This window comes from Pyrus communis, chromosome 5 (genome assembly GCF_041283825.1).
Source record: "Pyrus communis isolate YQ-2024b chromosome 5, ASM4128382v1, whole genome shotgun sequence".
Taxonomy (NCBI): Eukaryota; Viridiplantae; Streptophyta; class Magnoliopsida; order Rosales; family Rosaceae; genus Pyrus; species Pyrus communis.
The window spans coordinates 6,008,281-6,028,974 of record NC_142569.1 but is presented as its reverse complement, the minus strand read 5'-3'; the positions used below and the strand labels follow the sequence as shown (position 1 = coordinate 6,028,974).

The 20,694-nt window shown below is 38.2% G+C and overlaps 1 protein-coding gene and 2 long non-coding RNA genes across 3 annotated transcripts; 1 reads left to right on the top strand and 2 right to left on the bottom strand.

Annotated features, from left to right (window-relative positions):
- Window positions 1-8,948: 8,948 nt before the first annotated feature.
- On the bottom strand, window positions 8,949-10,900 carry LOC137723720 (uncharacterized). The gene is made up of 3 exons (XR_011066955.2): window positions 10,651-10,900; window positions 10,373-10,561; window positions 8,949-9,189 (listed from the first exon to the last, which is right to left on the bottom strand). It is a non-coding gene; the product is annotated as an uncharacterized LOC137723720 (long non-coding RNA).
- A 1,734-nt stretch (window positions 10,901-12,634) lies between these two features.
- On the top strand, window positions 12,635-13,489 carry LOC148696622 (uncharacterized). The gene has a single exon (XM_088693322.1). It carries the CDS (start codon window positions 12,635-12,637, stop codon window positions 13,487-13,489), a length of 855 nt encoding a protein of 284 aa, XP_088549448.1.
- A 4,420-nt stretch (window positions 13,490-17,909) lies between these two features.
- LOC137723261 (uncharacterized) lies at window positions 17,910-19,385 on the bottom strand. The gene is made up of 3 exons (XR_011066884.2): window positions 19,041-19,385; window positions 18,872-18,934; window positions 17,910-18,107 (listed from the first exon to the last, which is right to left on the bottom strand). It is a non-coding gene; the product is annotated as an uncharacterized LOC137723261 (long non-coding RNA).
- Between the last annotated feature and the right edge of the window lie 1,309 nt (window positions 19,386-20,694).

Here is a 20,694-nt window from a genome sequence, read left to right as displayed (position 1 = left end):
ATCTTCACTGCTATTCCACTCTTGAGATTCATTCCTTTTTCTCTTTGGGTCCTCTGTTACAAATCGAATCAACAAAATAAAAGAATCTATAACGTGATTTTCAACCTAACTATAAACAAATGAGCTTCATAACAGCTCCATCAGTATCATTTCAACCCAACTCAAAACAAACTGATTGTATGTCATAAGTTTATAAACACGCAGAAAATATGTCAACTCTCATCACTAATCAAAAGCTTACAAATGTCAGGTACGAGCATACACAAAATAAGGAACCTGAACAGAGCACCTCAAAAGGAAACCTAAAAAGGAACCTGAACAGAGTTCGGGAGTACTACATTAGGTAATGAAATATAGAAAAACTAATGAAAATGGTTTGAAAACTCTGAGTTTTAACAATAAGGACAAAATAAAGGGTAAAGTGAATAATACCAGGATTGATTTTTTAGTGTAAAAATGTGGTTTTTCGTTAAAGTAAACAATACATGGATCTTTTCGTTAAAGTTCCCATGGAATATTATCAAATTGATAAACTGGCAGAGCACATCATATTAACAAAGAATTTTGGTAAATAACTCAATAGAAACAAACATAGAGGAAGATAATTAACGGCAAATAAAATAAAATCAACTTTAAAAGAAAATAAGAAACAGCCAAGTTGGGACCTTTACTTATGGACCAAAACAGGATTTACGTGTAATTACAAAGCTGTATTCACAATATAATTAAGTGAAGAAGAGTGCAAATATTAGGCTACATTGACTACCTAACAAAGCTGTTTAAGTTTAACCTCTGCTTCTATTCCTAACGTTTTGAACTGAGGATTAATCAAGCTGTTCCGTGTCTAAAATCGTCAGAGCATTGTTAGGGGCAGCCGTGCCCATTAGAACCTGAAAAATTCCCAAAGGTAAAATCTCAAAACTTAATGCCAAGGCCCATTACGAAACATAGAGGAACCATAACCATAACAAATACATTGAAATACACAAATATGCAGCAAATCCCTAACACCACTGCAAGCAATTAAGAAAAAAATTTCCTTTAAATCAACCACCACATTCAACTTAACAATTGTTTCCATAGAAGAAGTAAAATTGGATTAAAGATACCTGATTTGGTTGTAATTGGATTGCTGCATCCAAACAAAGAGCTTCAATCAAAATTCTGTGCACTCGGACTCTAATCTTCTTGTTCTGCTGAAAAGATTCCAAATAGTGGATCACAAATATGTCGAATAGATATGGGGTGTTAAGTTATTTATCCTATGAAGGTAAGGTGGCCTCCTATTTAAAGGGTTCCATGTGTAAGATTAAGAAGTGAATTAAAAGTTATTCTAAGAAGAAAGTGATTTCTCCTTCCTAAACAAGCATTTGGTTTGGTTGTGTTGAGGAATCCACGATTAACAACGTCGAGCGAATCCGTTGCTCTGGTTGAGTGATTCTCAAGTTACTACCCCTGTCTCTTCAAGACCCTTGATCTTTTCTACGTCAAGTGAAATTAGAGCAGGTTTTCCGCCGCGGGTTTAAAGGAAAAAAAGTAAATTCGTCTTGTTGCTTCTACACTTCTTCACATTTCAGTTCTCTCTGTCCGAGTCACCTAAAAGGTTACATATTTCATTGGAAAGGTCTTTGAGTACACTTTCCAACAGAAAAGACAGTGCCTCAATCAAAGTTTTATGGAGGAATTTGCTAGCAAAATAGTAAGGGGTGTACATTTTGTGCAAAATCTGCAAGGGCGATTTATTTTTTAACGAAGAGATATACCAGCACCTTGTTCCAATGAATAATAATCAGGTATATGACAGTCACTCTAGTATTAACTATTTGATATAGAAAAAAAAGTTACTGCATTGCAGAAACAAGCAGTGAATTGAGAATCACCATTGCAGTGGCTCCTGGGCCAGAACTGTCGGCTCCACCGCCAAATTCTCAATGGGAGCAGGAGCAGCCGCATGCGTAGCAAAATATTTGACAAAAGGCAAGAACTGCTACCGCCATGTACGCAGCACACCAAATTCCCGCCGCCACCAACAATTTCGGGACATCGGAGTAGGCCATAAAAATCATCAATGGCACCTAAAACCATAAAAATGACACAAATAATACATCAAAAAACAAAACTTTAACGAAATCAGAGGCGGATATCATAAATTCATACATCAAACTGCGTAGAATCGATTGGCGCTTCTTGTTAGGATTTTATGGGATGCTTGTACCGAGAAAAATCGGAATCGTTGAAGAATCAACAAAAAAGGTATCAATAGAGTTGGTAATTGAGAGACTGAGAGAGGTTTCAAGGGTTTTACTAGTGGCAATTTTGAAATCGGGTAATATGGTTGAGAAAAGAGCGGGCTTTGGATTCGGAGCCTCCCAGATTACGAAATGTTTTTAATTTTTATTATTATTTTTTTTTTAACAAATGATACGGTGGGGTTGAGTTAAGCCTCACAATGCCTCAACAATAATATAGTTTAAATTTATCTTTGGCGAAAATTAAATAAGATCTGACGCTTACAAATGAAGAGAAATACCACTAAACCGTAGTATTAGATTATAAGATTCCACAATGTTAAAAATGTGGCTTTCAACTGTAGGCCCATATACTTGGAGCCTAGTTTTGAAACCCTGCATTTTTTAATATTGGTCCAACTTTTATTTATTTATTTTTTTCAAATTTATTATTTTATATTCCCTAGGCTATGTTCATGTACTTAGACATTCCACGAAAAATTGAGTTTGATTCTAATTCTATAGGAACCAAAATTATACAATGGGCAAAAAAATTTAAGTTCTATTAGTATGATTCTAATTTGGCTTTAACATCCTACAAATTGTTAAATAAACCCTACATATTTAATACATCTCAAATTTACTTTTTCAATTAAAAATTATCTTAATATACCCCCACATACTTCCACATAATACCCTCACACCCCACATTCTTAATATACACCTTACATTTTCTACATGCACCTCATATTTTCTATACACCTCACATTTCTTAACATACCCTGACCCGTAATATCCACTAAGACTCCTAATCGAGCTGTGCTGGCCGACACCTGGAAGGTGACGAAGCCATAAAGTATAGTGATGTGGAAAATGGAATAAATTTAAACCTAAAAGTGCCCAAAGACAAGAGTGCGCTGTGAGCGGGAATGAACCCATTTCACACACGACATCAGAGCATAAGTAAAGTACAGTAGTGTGGGTAAGGATCATACCCTCAGAGGTAGCCACCTATACTGAGATTTGCCAAGAATCATCGTCGAAATGAATTTTCAGCAGCTAAAACCTGGAGGGGCGAAAAACAGAAAACGTGAGTGGGTAAAAACAAAACTTTTTGAAACCATTTCTCTTTCCAAAAATAATAACCCCTCATCGTAAAACCCGTATAATTTACAAGAAAATAATAATACATACGTATAAAGAAATCAAGCTTGAGAGCAATGAAAACCAAAGTATGTGCCATGTCAAGTATCTCAATAAAAAATATGTAAGCAAGGTGCTGTGAATCAATATAAAATGATATGTCAGCCAGAGTCACCTAACGTGACCTATACGGCTAAACCTATAGCTCATCAAATATGCCTGCACACGAGTTGGAACCACCTATTATGGTCTGTAAGACAGGGCTGGGTGTAAACAAGTACGGTCAAGTGCTACGATCACGTGAAGGCTGTGCGAATAATCGCGAGTCACCTACGAGTTGGAACCACCTAATGTGGTCTGTACGACAGGGTTGTGCACCAAACTTGGATCCAATGTGAGTGTGCGGTGCGAGAGGTGAACAACACTTGAATGACTGTACCCTGGCCACGGGTGAGAGCACTAACACTGGGGTGCAGGATAATGAGCTATACATGTCTCTATGTATAACCATAACCAATGCAACCACCAACATCATACAATACTCACCTGAAACTTACCTGGCCTCCGCAGCGTCATACAATAGTATGCATATACATACCAGTGCATATAATAAAATGAAATGCAAGCATGACATGGCATTTAAAAATATACGCTTATTTAAAATAGTTTCTGGGAAAATGTAAAACATATATACGTATATATAGAAAACCAAATGCCCACTCACCTGGAGTCCGCGCTACAACTCCCTAGCACAAACATCAAGACGTCATGAACAATCGGCGCCTAGAACAATTATTAAACCACATCTCAGAATCCTCATCAATAGAACACGTAACTTACATAAAACAAATCCCCAAGGACGTTCTAGAATGATTTGAGACCCATTGACCAAAAGTCAACCGTCGGTCAATGGTCGACGGTAGGGTCCACAACCCTACGTAACTCAATCCGGAAGATCCGCTCCTCAGATTTATGATCCATAACATCTAAATATCCACATTATGCTTCTAGAATAACATACTAAAATTTCATTACGATCCAACGGTTGGATCTCCGCCAATTGCAAATTCAAGTGGCGGTCAACGTTTTATTTTATGAATTTACAAGTCTAATTCGGAAAGATCCATACGTCGGATTCGCGATCCGTAAGTTCCTATGGTACTCAAATATTATGTATTATAACATATTAAAGTTTGGTGATGATCCAATGGTCGGATACTCGATTACTATTCTAATCAAGTGGCGGACCTTAATGGAACTTCACCGGATTCTACAAATTTTGCAGCTATCCTGGGCAATCTTTAGAACTCCATATCTCACTTGTTTCTCAACCAAATTCGATCACAATATACCAAATTGAAGCTAGAGAAGTATAGAAATTTTTTTTGCCTGCTTGGAGTCCAAATGGTCGCCGGAGATGGCCAGAAAATGGCCTGAAATACGGCTGTCCGCGGGAAAACAGGGAAATTCGTCAAAATTTCTGGGCAACCTTTCAACGTCCATAACTTTGTCAATGCTCAACGAAATCAAGTGATTCAAAAACGAAAATCATAGTTCTCGAGAAGAAGAGATTGATATCTTGTAAAATGGATATCTCACCGTGATTTGACCGGAAAATGACTCGAAATTGGCGGAGGTCGCTGGAAACTGGGCAAACTTTAAATCGTTATAACTTTCTCATTTCTTCACCAAATTAAACGATCCAAACATGAAAATTTATCTAATCAATGAGAGGAATCGATTTATACCTGTTTAGAGTTCAAAATATGGCTGGAAATTATCTGAATCATGCCTAGAAGTAATGGCCCAAAACTTTGTTCTTCGAACTCGTGTTTCGGGTTCAATTTCAATGAAACAAAACTCAAAACTGGGTTTATGGTGGTGAAGACATGCAGATAATGGTGGTTTTGATGTTCAACAAGCCGAAAGATTTGGTGATGATGATGGTTTGTTTCACGGGAGAAAGGAAGACCCCAGAGAGAGAGAGTTAAGAGAGTTGAGAGAACAGCTACGGAAGAAAGAAGAAAAAGAAAGTGAGTGTTCCAGAAAAGTGGGGGTGGCCCCACGTGGCACTCATCCAACGGTCCGACAAAATACCACATGTTCTATTAATTATCAATTTACCAAAATATCCTTGACGTTTAAAGGTTCGTAGAATTTTCATTATCACTCCAAATTACATTTTGTTTGCATCCACGCGTTCATAGCGATGAGTACTACGAGAATACACCAAGAAAACAAGTCTTACATGACACGACACGACAGTCAATAAGAGTCAACACTTTGCCTCGAAGGGCATTTTTGTAAATTTACATTTAAAAATTATAAAAATCATAATTTTTGGGGACAGGTCGTTACATTTCTCAAATCTTATAAAGCTTTTAATTTGGACAAAAAATGCCGATTGGAATTTTGACAAAATATGTCGCTTGGGATTTAAAGCATATGTGAGTTGTTTTCAATTCCACCTTTAAAACCCATGTTGTCTGGTTTTAATATTTGGTGGTAATTTTAGTGTTTAATTCTTCATGTAATCTCTATGATCCCTAAAAGATGAATACGAATATATAAACTTTTGAAAAACGCATCAAAGGCAAGATTAAATAATTATCGATGTCGTCAAAATCACTAAAACAATAAAAAATATGAAGTCTTACCTCATGTGAAGCTTCCGAAACATCGATTTCGTGTGTCATTCGTCAAAAATAATTTTTCTCAATCAACATGTTTGTAGTTTCATTGGTTAGGGTTTTGTTCAACAAAGGAGGGTCGGAGGGGTTTTGATAGTTGAAGAAAATAAATAATACATTAAAAGTGATTTGGGGTGTACATAGTTTTTTGTTTTTTTTAACCTAATAAGGTCAAAATTGTGACAGCCAGTTCCGAAAATTTTAAAACGTACGCGTGAAAAGATAATTTTGCCCCTAGTGTGAATTTTCGTTGTGTTGTTTGTTTTTGAGCTTGGTGTGGCTGGTTTTGCACCACACTTTCCCCCACACATTTCCTTCACCCTTTCCATGTTCCTGCACCTGTCCCGTGCCCTTTCCCTTACCCATTTCACTTCCATTTGTACGGACATACTCCAAAACCCTTGAAATCTTCACAGATCGAAGGAACAAAGTACATATCCATGCTCGTGAGGTCCGTAGAAGTTCAACCATACCCATTTCAGGTAAGGATACCTTCGTTTTCACGTCGAACTCGGGATACCTGATTTTTGTCACTGTTCATGTACATGTAAATTCTTATGTTTTTGGGAATTTCAAGCTTGTAGGAAGCTTGGTGAGGTCCTTAGGAGGTTTGGGGTGTGTTAAAAATTGCCATTACATAGTAGGGTAAATAAGTCATTTAATATTAAATTTTAATGTGGGGTGCATTCAACATTTTGTGGGATGCTAATATAAAAAGCCTTCTAATTTTTTAATTTAATATATTAAACTCGTTGAGCTTAATCCATGTACAATAAGGGTGCGTTTACTAATCCGTAATCAGATTGAGGGGAATTGAATTTAGGAGGAATTGAATTGAGAGGGAATTGGAATGAGCTGGAATCAGAATTAGATTCCTGTTGAAGTTGTTTACCAAAAGTCTGGAATCGGAGTAGAAATGACATTGATCTATATAAACTGTTTACTAATTCATATGAATCGGAATAAAATCTAATATAATTACTAAAGTACCCTTGCTTAACTAATCTATTTTATTTTCTAATTATTTTTAGTAAAACTTTTACTCTTTCATTTTTTTTATTTTTTAGAGAGATTTTTTTTTCAGCACAAATTTAATATGAAATAATTTTTTTTATTTGCTTCCACATATTTGAGAAGATTCTTAATCACCCTAATTTGTATCCTCTTCTCTCTCTTCCCCTCTCCCAAGTCTTTATCAACAGCTGCAGGATACCCACCACTACCACCGTCTCTCCTCCCCCATCCTCTTCTCTCTCACCTTCCACCGCCTCAACTCACCCCCCTCACCCACAAGACTCTCCTCATCGCCAACCACGTTCTGCTCCTCTTACTATGCGAAGTAGATCAGTACAACCTGCAAGGGCTGCAAACAATATCCCCTGGTACGTTCTCCCCCTCCCCCCATCCCAATATCACTTTGAAGCTTGAGGGTATTACCGGTACAAAACTTGGATTCCTGATTAACATAATTTCCAAAAATCCAAATCCCTCCTCTCACCCAAGAATCCCACTCCAGCCTTTTCAGGAATTGAATTCTTAATTTTACGCGAGTCCCACTAGTTTTTTGATTCCTGAAGTTTTGGTAAACACTTGAATGAATGGGGATGTGTGCAATTCTGTTCCTATCATTTCATTCCCCTTTGGTAAACATGCCAGGTAATCAATTTTTGTAGTGAGACAAAAGAGAATAACCTATAGTAGAGTATAAATTAAATGGGTCCCATAATTATTAGATTCCATGCCAAAGCCACCCACGTCGCTACATTGTTGTAGCTTGCCCCACCATGAGAAATTTTTTATTGTGACGGGAATACTGGTGGTATACAACGTGTTTTTATGTAAGTGGTGAGAGATTTTACTTTTTAGTTATTAACTTTTTAACAAACATATCACACTATTTATATAGTGACACGTGGTATACTACCTTATGTGCTGATTGTACTAAAAAATCTCTCCTCCACCACGAGCCCAAAAAGGTTGAAAGATAGTTTTCAAGGGCAAAGCCCCCGTAAAGCCCAACCCAACGGGAGAAAACTACGACAGAAGATCTACACACTAACTACTGCGAGCACCCAGGAAAGCCGCTGTTGGAAACGCCTCATGTCCAACTCCCTTCATAGTTTAGAAGCAACAAAATTCGTCCATTTTCGTTACGAACAAAAATGGCCAGACTCAACCAAACTAAAGAGGAGATTAGACATCATAAACTGCAGAAAAAGAGGAGAGGGGGAGGGAAGAGACGTGTGAGGATGGAGGGCTACCGGAAATGTGAGAAAGGAGTGCAGAAACAGAGGGGATAAAGGGGTAGGAGGAGAACATAAGGGAGAAAGAGGGTAGGCTAGGAGGGAGGGAGAAGGGCTGCCATCAGCCCTAAGCCGAAGCATAGTTCGGCTGTAGTTCGTGTGACAAACAAACGTATACATCATGTTCTTGTAAGTTGTACGACAAGAATTATACAAATTCTTCAGAGTTTCATACTCATCTCTCAACAAACACTTACTTTTCTAAGTACTTATCTTCCTCATGTGCTGGGAATCCTTACTGTTATATCGAGATTGTGGGTAAGTTGGCTCAAGTATGATAGCAGTGGATGTGACAAACGGCTAAATAGTGGTTGTATTGCAGCGGCCTCCGGTGATAGAGAGATATGGAATCCGCTGGATATCATCGGTGTGGTGACAGTGACAATGAGCTGAGATCATCGGTGAACCCAAGCAGTAGAAATAGGGATGACAAACAAGGGAGAAGCACAAGGTCTCATATCCATTGGAATGAAAGACAATAAAAATAGATGAAATCAATTGCCATTGCACCCTTCAAATCGCGCAAACATTTCATCAATGACAACAAAACCATTACGAATCCAGTAAAAAGTAAACTAACTTGCTTCACCAATACTCGGAGCTCATTTTCATTATAACTCTCGTTATTCACAATTGGTTTTGCAGTATATTGTGACAAATTTGTACATTCTCACACAAACACAGTTCCTGCAGCTGTAACGTCTCAAGTAAATCAACATTTGAAGGCCTAGCCGCCATCCTATGGATCCAAGTCCCTAACTGTCATGTCTGACATTCTCCACATTGTAGGTAGTTATCAAATTTGAACCAAAAACGAACTGTACACTGCAGAAGTGAACACGTCAAAGTTAATCATCTGTGATAACACCTCCAAATCCATACTATTTTCTCACAGCACAAAATGACTTCAAAAGCAAAACAAGAAAAATCAACTTTCCTAATCAGACTCTTTCGGCAACAAAAGAATCACTGTTTGACCAGTATACATTGCTAACATTAAGAAATAGAACAATCAATGATTCTTCAAAGATTTCTAGAAACTCCGGAGAGCAGACATCTATCACCGTATATAAGAATGAATACAAGTATACAGCTTTCCCCTGAACCTGCACAGTATTTTCTCTGTTTTGAAAAATAAAAGCAATAACTAAAGGTGGCTGGATGACAAATACAAAATGGTTGAGGTACATCTTTTGTTGCTTACTAACCGTTCGACCTATTTAACTCCTATACCGCTTGTTCATTTTCTGCAGTACTTATCCATCATCTACTGTCAAAGGCCCGAAACGAAGAAAACTTAAAATTTCTGGCTTCATATAAGTCTAATGCCTCACAGGACTGCCTGGTATCAATACAAAATTATCCTGACATGAATGTTAAAGCACTACGGATGGGGGCTATATGAACTCATAGACGGCCTAGTATCAAGGTTAATGCAGTCGCATCATACTAGACACACGCATTAGGCTTAGAAGTCTAATGCCTCAAAGGACTGCCTGATATCGAAACAAAATTATCCCGACCTTGACAGTTCACTCACTCAGTCCTTCACTGATACAAATCATAGGGATTGCAAACTGATAAGCCTTCAGCAAGACACAACGACAGCATAATGTAGTTCAAATAAAGCTCCCCACATCCTCTTGTTTCCGTCAGTCAGTCACGACTAAAAGTCCCCTGCTTTCCAACTCCCACACCTCACATCTGACCCCAGAATCTCCTACACACATTCATCTAACAACCTGAAACTGAAATCACACTATCGTCAACCAAATCATAATGAAAGGTCAAAACACTTATCCGACTAAACTAACACAGAGAATCCCGTGGCATGGAAAACCTATCGAATTAGATCGAAAAGAATACGGACATGAGATTCTTAGCAGCTTAAGGGCTCTCCGGCAACAATTACCAGACTGAAAAACCAGATTTTGGGCAAATATTAACTATTTGATATAGAAAACAAAAAATACTGCACTGTAGAAACAAGCAGTGAATTGAGAATCACCATTGCAGTGGCTCCTGGGCCAGAAATCTCAGTTCCGCCGCTAAATTCTCAAACTGAGCAGCCGCAGACGTAGCAAAAGATTTGACAAAAGGCAAGAACTGCTACCGCCATGTACGCAGCACACCAAATTCCTGCCGCCACCAACAATTTCAGGACATCGGAATAGGCCATAAAAATCACCAATGGCACCTAAAAACATAAAAAATCAAATAAAGTTAACACAAATAATACATCAAAAAACAAAACTTTAACGAAATCAGAGGCGGATAAATTCATACATCAAATTGCGTATAATCGATTGGCGCTTCTTGTTGGGATTGTATGGGATGCTTGTACCGAGAAAAATAGGAATCGTTGAAGAATCAACAGATAAGGGGATCGTTAGAGTTGGTACTGGAGAGACTGAGAGAGGTTTCAAGGGTTTTTGTTAGTGGCAATTGTGAAGGGCAATATGGTTGAGAAAACAGCGGGCTTTGGATTCGGAGCCTCTGAGATTCTGCAATATTATTATTATTTTTTTTTAATAAACGATACCATAGGCTTAGCTAATCTTCACAATGAGCTAATAATAGTATATTTTAAATTTACCTTCAACGAGAATCAAATAATACCGTACACTTACTAATAAAAAGAAATAGTACTAATTGCGAGATTTAGCAATGTTAAAAACGTGGCTCTCAACTGTGAGTCCATATACTTGGAGACTTGTTTTGAAACCCTGCATTTTTTAATATTGGTCCAACTTTAATTTAGGTTTTTTTTATTTTTTCAAATTTATTATTTTATTTTCATTTGGCTATTTTCTTGGGAAGAGGATCCTTTCTGGATTTATTTTGTAGAGGTTTTAAGGATCTCCACATCTTAGTCGTTCCTTATACATTGTGTGGTTAATTTTCATAAGGTACTATTTGTGTTTAATTTTAAATAAAAAAAAGTGAAATGATTTCTGACCGCACGATACACGATGAATGACTAAGACATGAGGATCCGTAGGATTCCCACAATTTGAATCCGAATGGGATCCAAATCCATTTTCATGTACTTAGGGCTAGTTTGATATTGTTGTGCTTTGAAAAAAAACTATTTTTATTGTATTGTGAGAATAAGCAGCTGTGAAATAAAGCAGCAGAATGTTTGATAAACTTTTTTGTAAAAGTGCTTTTGAATAATAAAAAAGAAGTAGTATTATAGTGTTTCATAAACTTTTATGTAAAACAAATGTGAAAAAAGCTGGGTTTTGCAGCTTTGTGTTTTTGGCTTTTTTTTCACAAAAAACTGTGAAAAAAAGCTGAAGCTGAATGTTTACCAAATATAAAAAAGCTCTTAGCTTTTTTTTATAGCCACTTTTTTCAAAATCACCTCAGTACCAAATTAGGGTAGAAAATTGAGTTTGATTCTAATTCTATAGGAACCAAAATTATATACTAAGCAGAAAAATTCAAGTTCTATGGGTGTGATTCCAATTTTGAGTTTAATATACTAAACTCATTGAGCTTAATCCATGTACAATAAATAATCAATTTTTTTAGTGAGACAAAAGAGAATGGAGGCATATTCTCTCCCCCTCACTTCCCGTGCCTTTCAATGCCCTCTTTTGTGTGTGGTCACGTAATACCTTTTTGTCTTATTATCTCTATAAAAAAATAATATAAAATGTTGACGTGACTTAACCATGATCATATAAAATAAGAGGACACGGAAGGGCATGAAAAGTGGGAGGGCAAAGAATCTGCCTCCAAAGAGAATAACGTACGTATAAATTAAATGGGTCCCATAATTAGTAGACTCCAGGCCGAAGCCACCCACGTCGCTGCATTGCTGTAGCCTACCTCCACCACGAACCCAAAAAGGTTGAATGATAGTTTTCAAGGGCAAAGTGATAAGTCTGGTTGTTCTCTTTGTTATAGGACTCAACCACTTAGTTTGTTTTGTTTTTGAATAAATTCCTATTATCTAGGAAGACTTTTTCTACGTAGACTTTTTCCTCATGCACGTTACCACTTTCCGAGTAGTGTGGATCGTGGGCTGTTTTAAGGTTTCATTACTTCTGTAAAGCTATATAATAGCCAAACTTTCCTTTCAATAAATAAGTCATTCCTCCAGATTGTTTGAGTTATTTGCAGTATTACTTTGAGTTATTTGCAGTATTACTCGTTGTATATTTGTTCTTGTTCCTAACAAACTGGTATCAGAGCCCCTCACTGGGGCCTGAGAACTGAAAAGTAGCAGCTTTTGAGTGACTTCCAAACACAAGAGAGGAAAATGAGTTTTGAAGGAAACTATGTGCAGGCGTCCATTCCACGTTTCGATGGTCATTATGATCATTGGAGCATGCTCATGGAAAATTTCCTTCGAAGCAAGGAGTATTGGAGTTTGATTGAAACTGGTTATGAAGAACCAGTAAAGGGGACACAACCCCTATCAGAAGCACGACAGAAAGAGCTTGATGCAGTGAAACTCAAGGATCTCAAAGCCAAAAACTATCTTTTCCAAGCAATTGATAGGAGTATCCTAGAGACAATGTTGGAAAAGGACACCTCCAAGAAGATTTGGGATTCCATGAAGACGAAATATGAAGGGAATGCACGAGTGAAACACACAACTCTTCAAGCCCTACGAAGAGACTTTGAGACTCTTGAGATGAAGGTTGGTGAAACAATCACTAATTACTTTGCTAGAGTAATGACCGTAGCAAACAAAATGAGAATCTATGGGGAGACCATGACTGATGTCACGATCTGTGAAAAAATCCTGCGATCTCTCACGGACAAATTTAATTATATAGTTTGTTCGATTGAGGAATCTAGGGACTTGGATGCAATTACCATTGATGAACTTCAAAGCTCGCTCACTGTACATGAACAGAAGTTTCACAGAAGCAGCGGTGTGGAGCAAGCTCTGAAGGTAACCACTGATGCCAAAACTGAGGAGGGTATCAGCAGTTATCGAGGACGAGGGCGTGGAAGAAGCAATTATAGAGGACGAGGACGTGGAAGGGGAGGCCAAGCGTTCAACAAGGATACTGTGGAATGCTACAAGTGTCACAATCTTGGACACTACCAGTATGAATGTCCAAAGTGGGAAAGGGAGACTAATTATGCAGAAGTAACTGAATAAGATGATATGTTGTTGATGTCTTATGTTGAGTTACCTGAACAGACTGATGCGTGGTTTCTTGACTCAGGATGTTCCAACCATATGTGTGGCAGTCAAGGTATGTTCACAAATCTAGATGAAAGTTTTGTTCATTCAGTCAAATTGGGAAACAACAGTAGGTTGAATGTGGTTGGCAAAGGGAGTGTCAAGCTGTTTTTAAATGGAGTTACATATGTTGTCCATGAAGTGTACTATGTTCCAGAGCTTAAAAACAATCTCTTGAGCATAGGACAACTTCAAGAAAGGGGGTTGGCTATATTGATTCGAGAGGGAGTTTGCAAAATATATCATCCGACTAAGGGTCTGATTATTCAGACTGAGATGAGTAAGAACATGATGTTTATACTGTGAGCTCAGACGCTAGTCTCTACAGATGTTCAACCGACAATGTGTCTTCACACAAGCTCACAGAATCTCCCTTATCTTTGGCATCGAAGATACGGTCACCTAAGCCACAAAGGATTGAGAATTTTACAACATAAGAAGATGGTTCGTGGACTCCCTCAACTCCAAACCTCAAATACTACATGCACAGACTGCATTCAAGGAAAACAACATCGTAATGACATGCCAACAAAAGGTACGTGGAGAGCAAGTCAACCCTTGAAGCTTATTCATGCAGACATCTGTGGGCCCATTTCTCCTACATCAAATAGTGGGAAAAGGTATACTTTATGCTTTATTGATGATTTTAGTCGTAAATCATGGGTATACTTGTTGATAGCAAAGAGTGAGGCACTGCATTGCTTCCAGTTTTTTAAAAAAATGGTGGAAAAGGAGAAATGGCTGAGTATCAAGTGCCTACGGACAGATAGAGGGGGCGAATTCACCTCAACTGAATTCGCTAACTTCTGCAAAGAAAATGGAATTAAGAGGCAGTTAACCACTGCCTACACGCCGCAACAAAACGGAGTGGTTGAAAGGAAAAACCAAACTGTCATGAATATGGTTCGTTCTATGCTGTCTGAGAATAAGCTTCCAAAAACATTCTGGCCAGAGGCGGTGAACTGGGCTATCTATGTCCTGAATAGATGTCCCACATTGGCAGTGAAAGATATTACTCCACGAGAGGCGTGGAGCAGCGTAAAACCCTCAGTTGAGCATTTCCGTGTCTTTGGAAGCTTAGCACATGTCCATGTTCCAAATGTCAAGCGAGGTAAACTAGATGACAAAAGCTTTCCTTGCGTTTTATTGGGAGTTAGTGAGGAGTCCAAGGGATATAGATTGTTTGATCCTATAGCTAAGAAAATTATTGTAAGCAGGGATGCTATTTTTTAGGAAGAAAAACAGTGGGATTGGGGTGTGAGTTATGAGGGACAGATCATGTTAGATTTGGAATGGGGAGAAAATGAAGAAAATGGTGAGGGAGAAGAAAAGGTGAGAGAAAATGAGAATGTCAGTGAGGCTAGAGAAGAAAGCAGTGTGAGTGAGAGCAGTGAAAAAACACAGGGTTGTAATCCTAATGAACTTGGTGAGGATGAAGGGAGGGTTTATGAAGGAAGAATAAGACGCCCTCCTTCTTACTTAAGTGACTATGTCACTGGAGAAGGGCTAAGTGAGGATGAGGCACACATGGTTCAAGTCGTGCCAATCGAAGATCCTATCCATTTTGAAGAAGCAGTGAAAGAAGAGAAATGAAGGCGAGCTATGGATAGTGAGATCAGCTCAATTGAGAAGAACAAAACATGGTCTTTACGTGAGTTGCCTACTGGAGCTAAAAGGATTGGGGTCAAGTGGGTCTATAAGACCAAGTACAACGAACATGGAGAGATTGACAAGTACAAAGCACGTCTAGTAGCCAAAGGCTACTCCCAGAAGCACGACATAGACTACACAGAGGTCTTTGCACCAGTGGCAAGGATGGACACAGTGAGGATGATCATTGCATTGACAGCACAAAAGGGTTGGAGGATTTTCCAGTTAGATGTCAAGTCAGGGTTTCTTCATGGAGAGCTGAGTGAAGAGGTTTACGTTGAGCAACCAAAGGGTTACGAGAAGGAAGGAAGTGAGCACTTGGTCTACAAACTGCACAAAGCTTTGTATGGTTTGAAACAGGCTCCACGAGCTTGGTTCAGTCGGATCGAGGCGCATTTTATTGAGGAGGGTTTTCAGAGGTGTGATAGTGAGCAAACCTTGTTCACAAAGAAGAATGGAGCAGGAAAGATCATCATTGTAAGTATTTACGTTGATGATTTAATTTTTACTGGTAATGATAAAGATATGATGTGGGAGTTCAAGGAGTCCATGATGAGAGAATTTGATATGACTGATATGGGAAGCATGAGGTTTTTTCTCGGCATTGAAGTACTTCAAAGAACTGATGGTATTTTCATACATAAAAAAAAATATGCCCTGGAGGTTCTAAAGAGATTTAGAATGTTGGAAAGTAATGAAGTGAGCAGTCCGATTGTCCCAGGTGTTAAGATCGGTAAGGATGAAAATGGGATTACTGTGGATGAGACATACTTCAAGCAAGTGGTGGGAAGCTTGATGTATCTCACTGCCACAAGACCAGACATGATGTTTGTCACCAATCTCTTAAGCAGATTTATGGCAAAACCAACCGAGCTTCACCTGCAAGCTGCAAAGAGAGCGTTTCGATACTTAAAAGGGACGATGAATTATGGTATTCATTATAAGAAAGGTGGAAATAGTGGACTGTTTGCTTTCACAGATAGTGACTATGCAGGAGCTGTGGAGGATAGGAAGAGCACAAGTGGTTATGTGTTCTTACTGAGCTTGGGTGCTGTGACATGGAGTTAAAAAAAACAACCTATTGTTACACTGTCTACTACAGAAGCTGAATTTGTAGCAGCTGCAGTGTGTGCGTGTCAAGCAATATGGATGAAGAGAATGCGGAAGGAACTTGAGTACAGTAATGACATGTGTACTTTAATTAGATGTGATAACAGTTCAACCATTAAGCTGTCCAAGAATCCTATGATGCATGGTCGCAGTAAGCATATTGATGTAAGGTATCATTTCTTAAGGAATCTCACAAGAGAGGGTTCGATTGCTTTGATTCATTGTGGGAGCAAAGATCAGGTGGCAGACATAATGACCAAGCCATTGAAAGTGGATGTTTTCCAGAGACTTCGAAGCATGATGGGAGTTTGTGAAATTGTTGGTATAAACTAACTGTTTGATAACAGTAAGTTTAAGGGAGGGATTGATAAGTCTGGTTGTTCTCTTTGTTATAGGACTCAACCACTTAGTTTGTTTTGTTTTTGAATAAATTCCTATTATCTAGGAAGACTTGTTCTACGTAGACTTTTTCCTCATGCACGTTACCACTTTCCGAGTAGTGTGGATCGTGGGCTGTTTTAGGGTTTCATTACTTCTGTAAAGCTATATAATAGCCAAACTTTCCTTTCAATAAATAAGGCATTCCTCCAGATTGTTTGAGTTATTTGCAGTATTACTTTGAGTTATTTGCAGTATTACTCTTTGTATATTTGTTCTTGTTCCTAACACAAAACCCCCGTAAAGCCCAACCCAACGGGAGAAAACTACGACAGAAGATCTACACACTAATTACTGGCAGCACCTGGAAAAGCTGCCATCGGAAACGCCTAATGTCCAACCCCATTCATAGTTTAGAAGCAACAAAAATGGCCAGACTCAACCAAACTAAAGAGGAGATTAGACATCATAAACTGCAGAACAAGAGGAAAAAGGGAGGGAAGACGAGGCGCGAGGATGGAGGGCTACGAGAAGGGCTGCCATCAGCCCTAAGCCGAAGCAAGGGGCCGACGACTGTGAAATTCTTAGATATAGGTTTTTTTACGAAGAAGGCAGAGAGTTGGGTAGAGACAAAACTTACCACTAGCTTTTTTACGTGTGAATAATAATTTCATACCGTATATAGTTTTTTTTTTTTTTTTTTTTTTTCTCTTTTTACCGTCTATGGTTAGGTTACAATGGAGTCTTATTGATAATCTCATAGTTGTATTGTGAGCGTCAGATGTTGAGAGTATGAGATGCGTGAATACCTGTTATTGGTGAAATAAGTTTTTTTTTTTATTTTTTATTTTTTATTTTTTATTTTTTTTATTTTTTTATAATGATAACCTTTCCTTTTAATTAACCAGTGGCAAAGGGTTGCTATAGATCATTGATATAAGAGTAATGTTAGGGAGACTAAATTTCTATTTAAATTAGCGAATCAAATGATGTGTCACTAATAAAAAAAACATGTTTATCAACGATTAAGTAATAATCCAATTCCAACTTTCACGTCGTTTAGTGAGACGCCCCGGTCTCGATATCTGGGGGACATCAGGATGGTCACGTGCTAGCCGACACCCGAGGGTGACGCAAACCATTTAATGAATGCATATGCTGAGAACATGGGAAACATGCATGTAAATTTTGCGCGAACTACACAATGTAATATAATAATATTCAACTGTCAACAATGATAATGATAGTGATGATGCATGACATGTTCAAAGCATACATCTAATTCAGAATACAATCGGAATGTGCTATTACAATGATGTCAAAGAAGAATGGATGGCATGCTGTCACTGGAAGGGGAATGCCTCATAGCTCGGATCATAAGCCTCATTCCTATGACCTGAGAGGGCGCAAAACAAACATGAGTGAACCAAGTTGATATATAAGTAGTACAAATATAATTATTCAATAACGTACTAACCCCTAAAGTTTATGGAAACTAATAGCATAATATGTAATAGGTTTCCGAAAACCCTAGCATGCCATAAAACTTTTCAATAAACATATATCAAATAGTGTGCTAAATAGTGGTGTCATATATAAATATCTTCCGGCCAAAGCAATCTACCAATGCTCGGCCGAAGCTAATATAAATATCTTTCGACCATAACCATCTACCAACGCCTAGCTGAAGCCAATATAAGTATCTCCTGGTTGTAGCCATCTACCAACACCCGGTTGAAGCCAATATAAGTATCTCCCGACCGTAGCCATCTACCAATGCCCGGCCGAAGCCAATATAAGTATCATCGCCCGTAGGCAGAACAGTGACCACTAGATAAGTACAAAAACATTGAATATAATCTTTCCAACATAAGTACATATATCTCAAACATCTTCATAGTACATAGTCATCCATCATATATACTACAAAGAGTGTAAAAACATGTTCATAATAGTATATAGTCATCCATCATATATACTACAAAGAACATAAATTCAATAAAGAATGGTATTCTAAAATATTCTTAATAAAGCATGATAATCATAAAGTGTAAAACTAATTTACTCATAAAACGTTTCGTAAAATGTAACCATTAAATCATGTTTTTCGTGTATGCGTTTCTACTATTAAAACATGCATTTTAGAATGAGTCCACTCACAGATACTCCGTCGTTGAAGAGCCGTGAGAAATAGGAGGGAAAAATCGTCGCTAATAATTGCGCCTAGGCACATAAAGGGTCTATTTAATAAAACTCTATCATAACAATTGAATTTTGAAAAACGAACATCATAAACAAATTTAAGACATCAAAAAACATAAGGGGGGACCTTGGGTACCCTCACACGCCGCCTCACGTGCTCTCATACGCCACCGTAAGGTGGCGGATTCAGAGGCCACGAGCCAAGAAAAGTAGTCGGCGCTGCCGTGGATGGTGGTCCGTGTGCTTTAAGCACTGGCACCGGCAGCTCTTCACGCGGGCCCACGCGCAGGCTCATGCACGGCCTACGCGTGGCCTGGGTTCCTAGGATCCACCTGGATCGGATGTGACCTGTTTTCAGGTAGGTTTTCGACGAGAAAGAGACCGGAGCTTCCATAGCTCCGATCGACGCCAAATTCTAACCCTAAGGTACAATCTAAGTACCAAATTGAAGTGCAAGATGAGAAGGAGGGTTTCATACCTATCTCATGCCGTGAGGTGGCCGAAGTCGGTCGGATTTCACCTCGAAAGCCACGGGCTTGCCGGACCTGGGTTCTCGGGTTGTTTGTGCTTCACAGAGGCAATGGAGAGAGAAAGGGGAAGGTCCAACATGGTGGGTGGTGCTGTCGTTTGTCTCGGTTTGGGTGTGGGTGAGTGTGTGTCGTCGGGAAGAGAAGAGGGATCCAAGAGAGAGAAAGAGTGAGCTGAGAGTGAGAGAGTGTCTCGGGGTGGGGGAAGAAGAGAGAAGAAGAGAAAGGGAGATAGGAAGTTGCCACGTGGCAGGTAGAGAGAGGATGAGAAATTAGAGAAAATCTAAAAATGGGATCCGGATTGGGTAAATGATAAGGGATAAAAATGGTCATTTCAAACTCCGTTAAAACGAAAAAAATACGTAAAAGTACTTTCGTAATTCCGCTAATATAAAAAATGTACATATTTTGAGACAAGGTTTCACATTTAGTTTATAAATTTAATTTTTGTAGCATTACTCTTGATATAAGGTAACAAAATGGCGCGCTGCAAATAAGCATTCCTGTTTGATTGGTGTCCCATGAATCTCCAATAATTGGTGAAACTATATGTCATATCACATTAAATGACAATAAAATCAACATACACAACAAACAAAACATACTATTCTGAAACGAACACATTCACGAGCGGCATTTTTCTCCTCATTTTTGTCGCCTCCATGAAATAATATCAGCACCTTTATTCAAACAGCATTACGTTTGGAATTCAGTATTTCGTAGAAATGTAAGAGGGAAATGTAATATTTAACCAGTTTAATTAAATAATATTGTCCCAACTTTTATGATCACGTTCGTTCTCAACAAATTTTATAATATAATAATCACAATTTTATAATAATATGCGAAGCCTAATTGCATTTTTCTAATCACCTGCATAATTGTTAGCATGAGAAGTGTGTCGGCATAAGGGATGTTGAATTAGACACTGAACTTTGTAACAACGAATTCACAATTTTAATTAACAAAAGTAATAAGCAAAAATGAATTTTCAATTTTATGGTATAGACACTTATGATCTTTCCCTTTACATCATACGGTAAGGATTCTTTTGGCATTACAATATTTACCACAACGACATTGTCCATGAATTAAGTTATTTCGTAGATTGGCTTTCTGACAATCTACGGTTGTATTACATGTGCTTAAGGTAGAATTTTATATAAATGTTTGGTCATGCCAATAAGTTTTGTTTTTTTGTTTTTTTTTTTTTTTTTTTTTGTTCATTTTAAAAGTTGACACCATAGTTTGTGC

Excerpts from the sequence above, each read along its gene's own strand:
- LOC148696622 (XM_088693322.1), top strand. The coding sequence starts at position 12,635 with ATGAGTTTTGAAGGAAACTATGTGCAGGCGTCCATTCCACGTTTCGAT.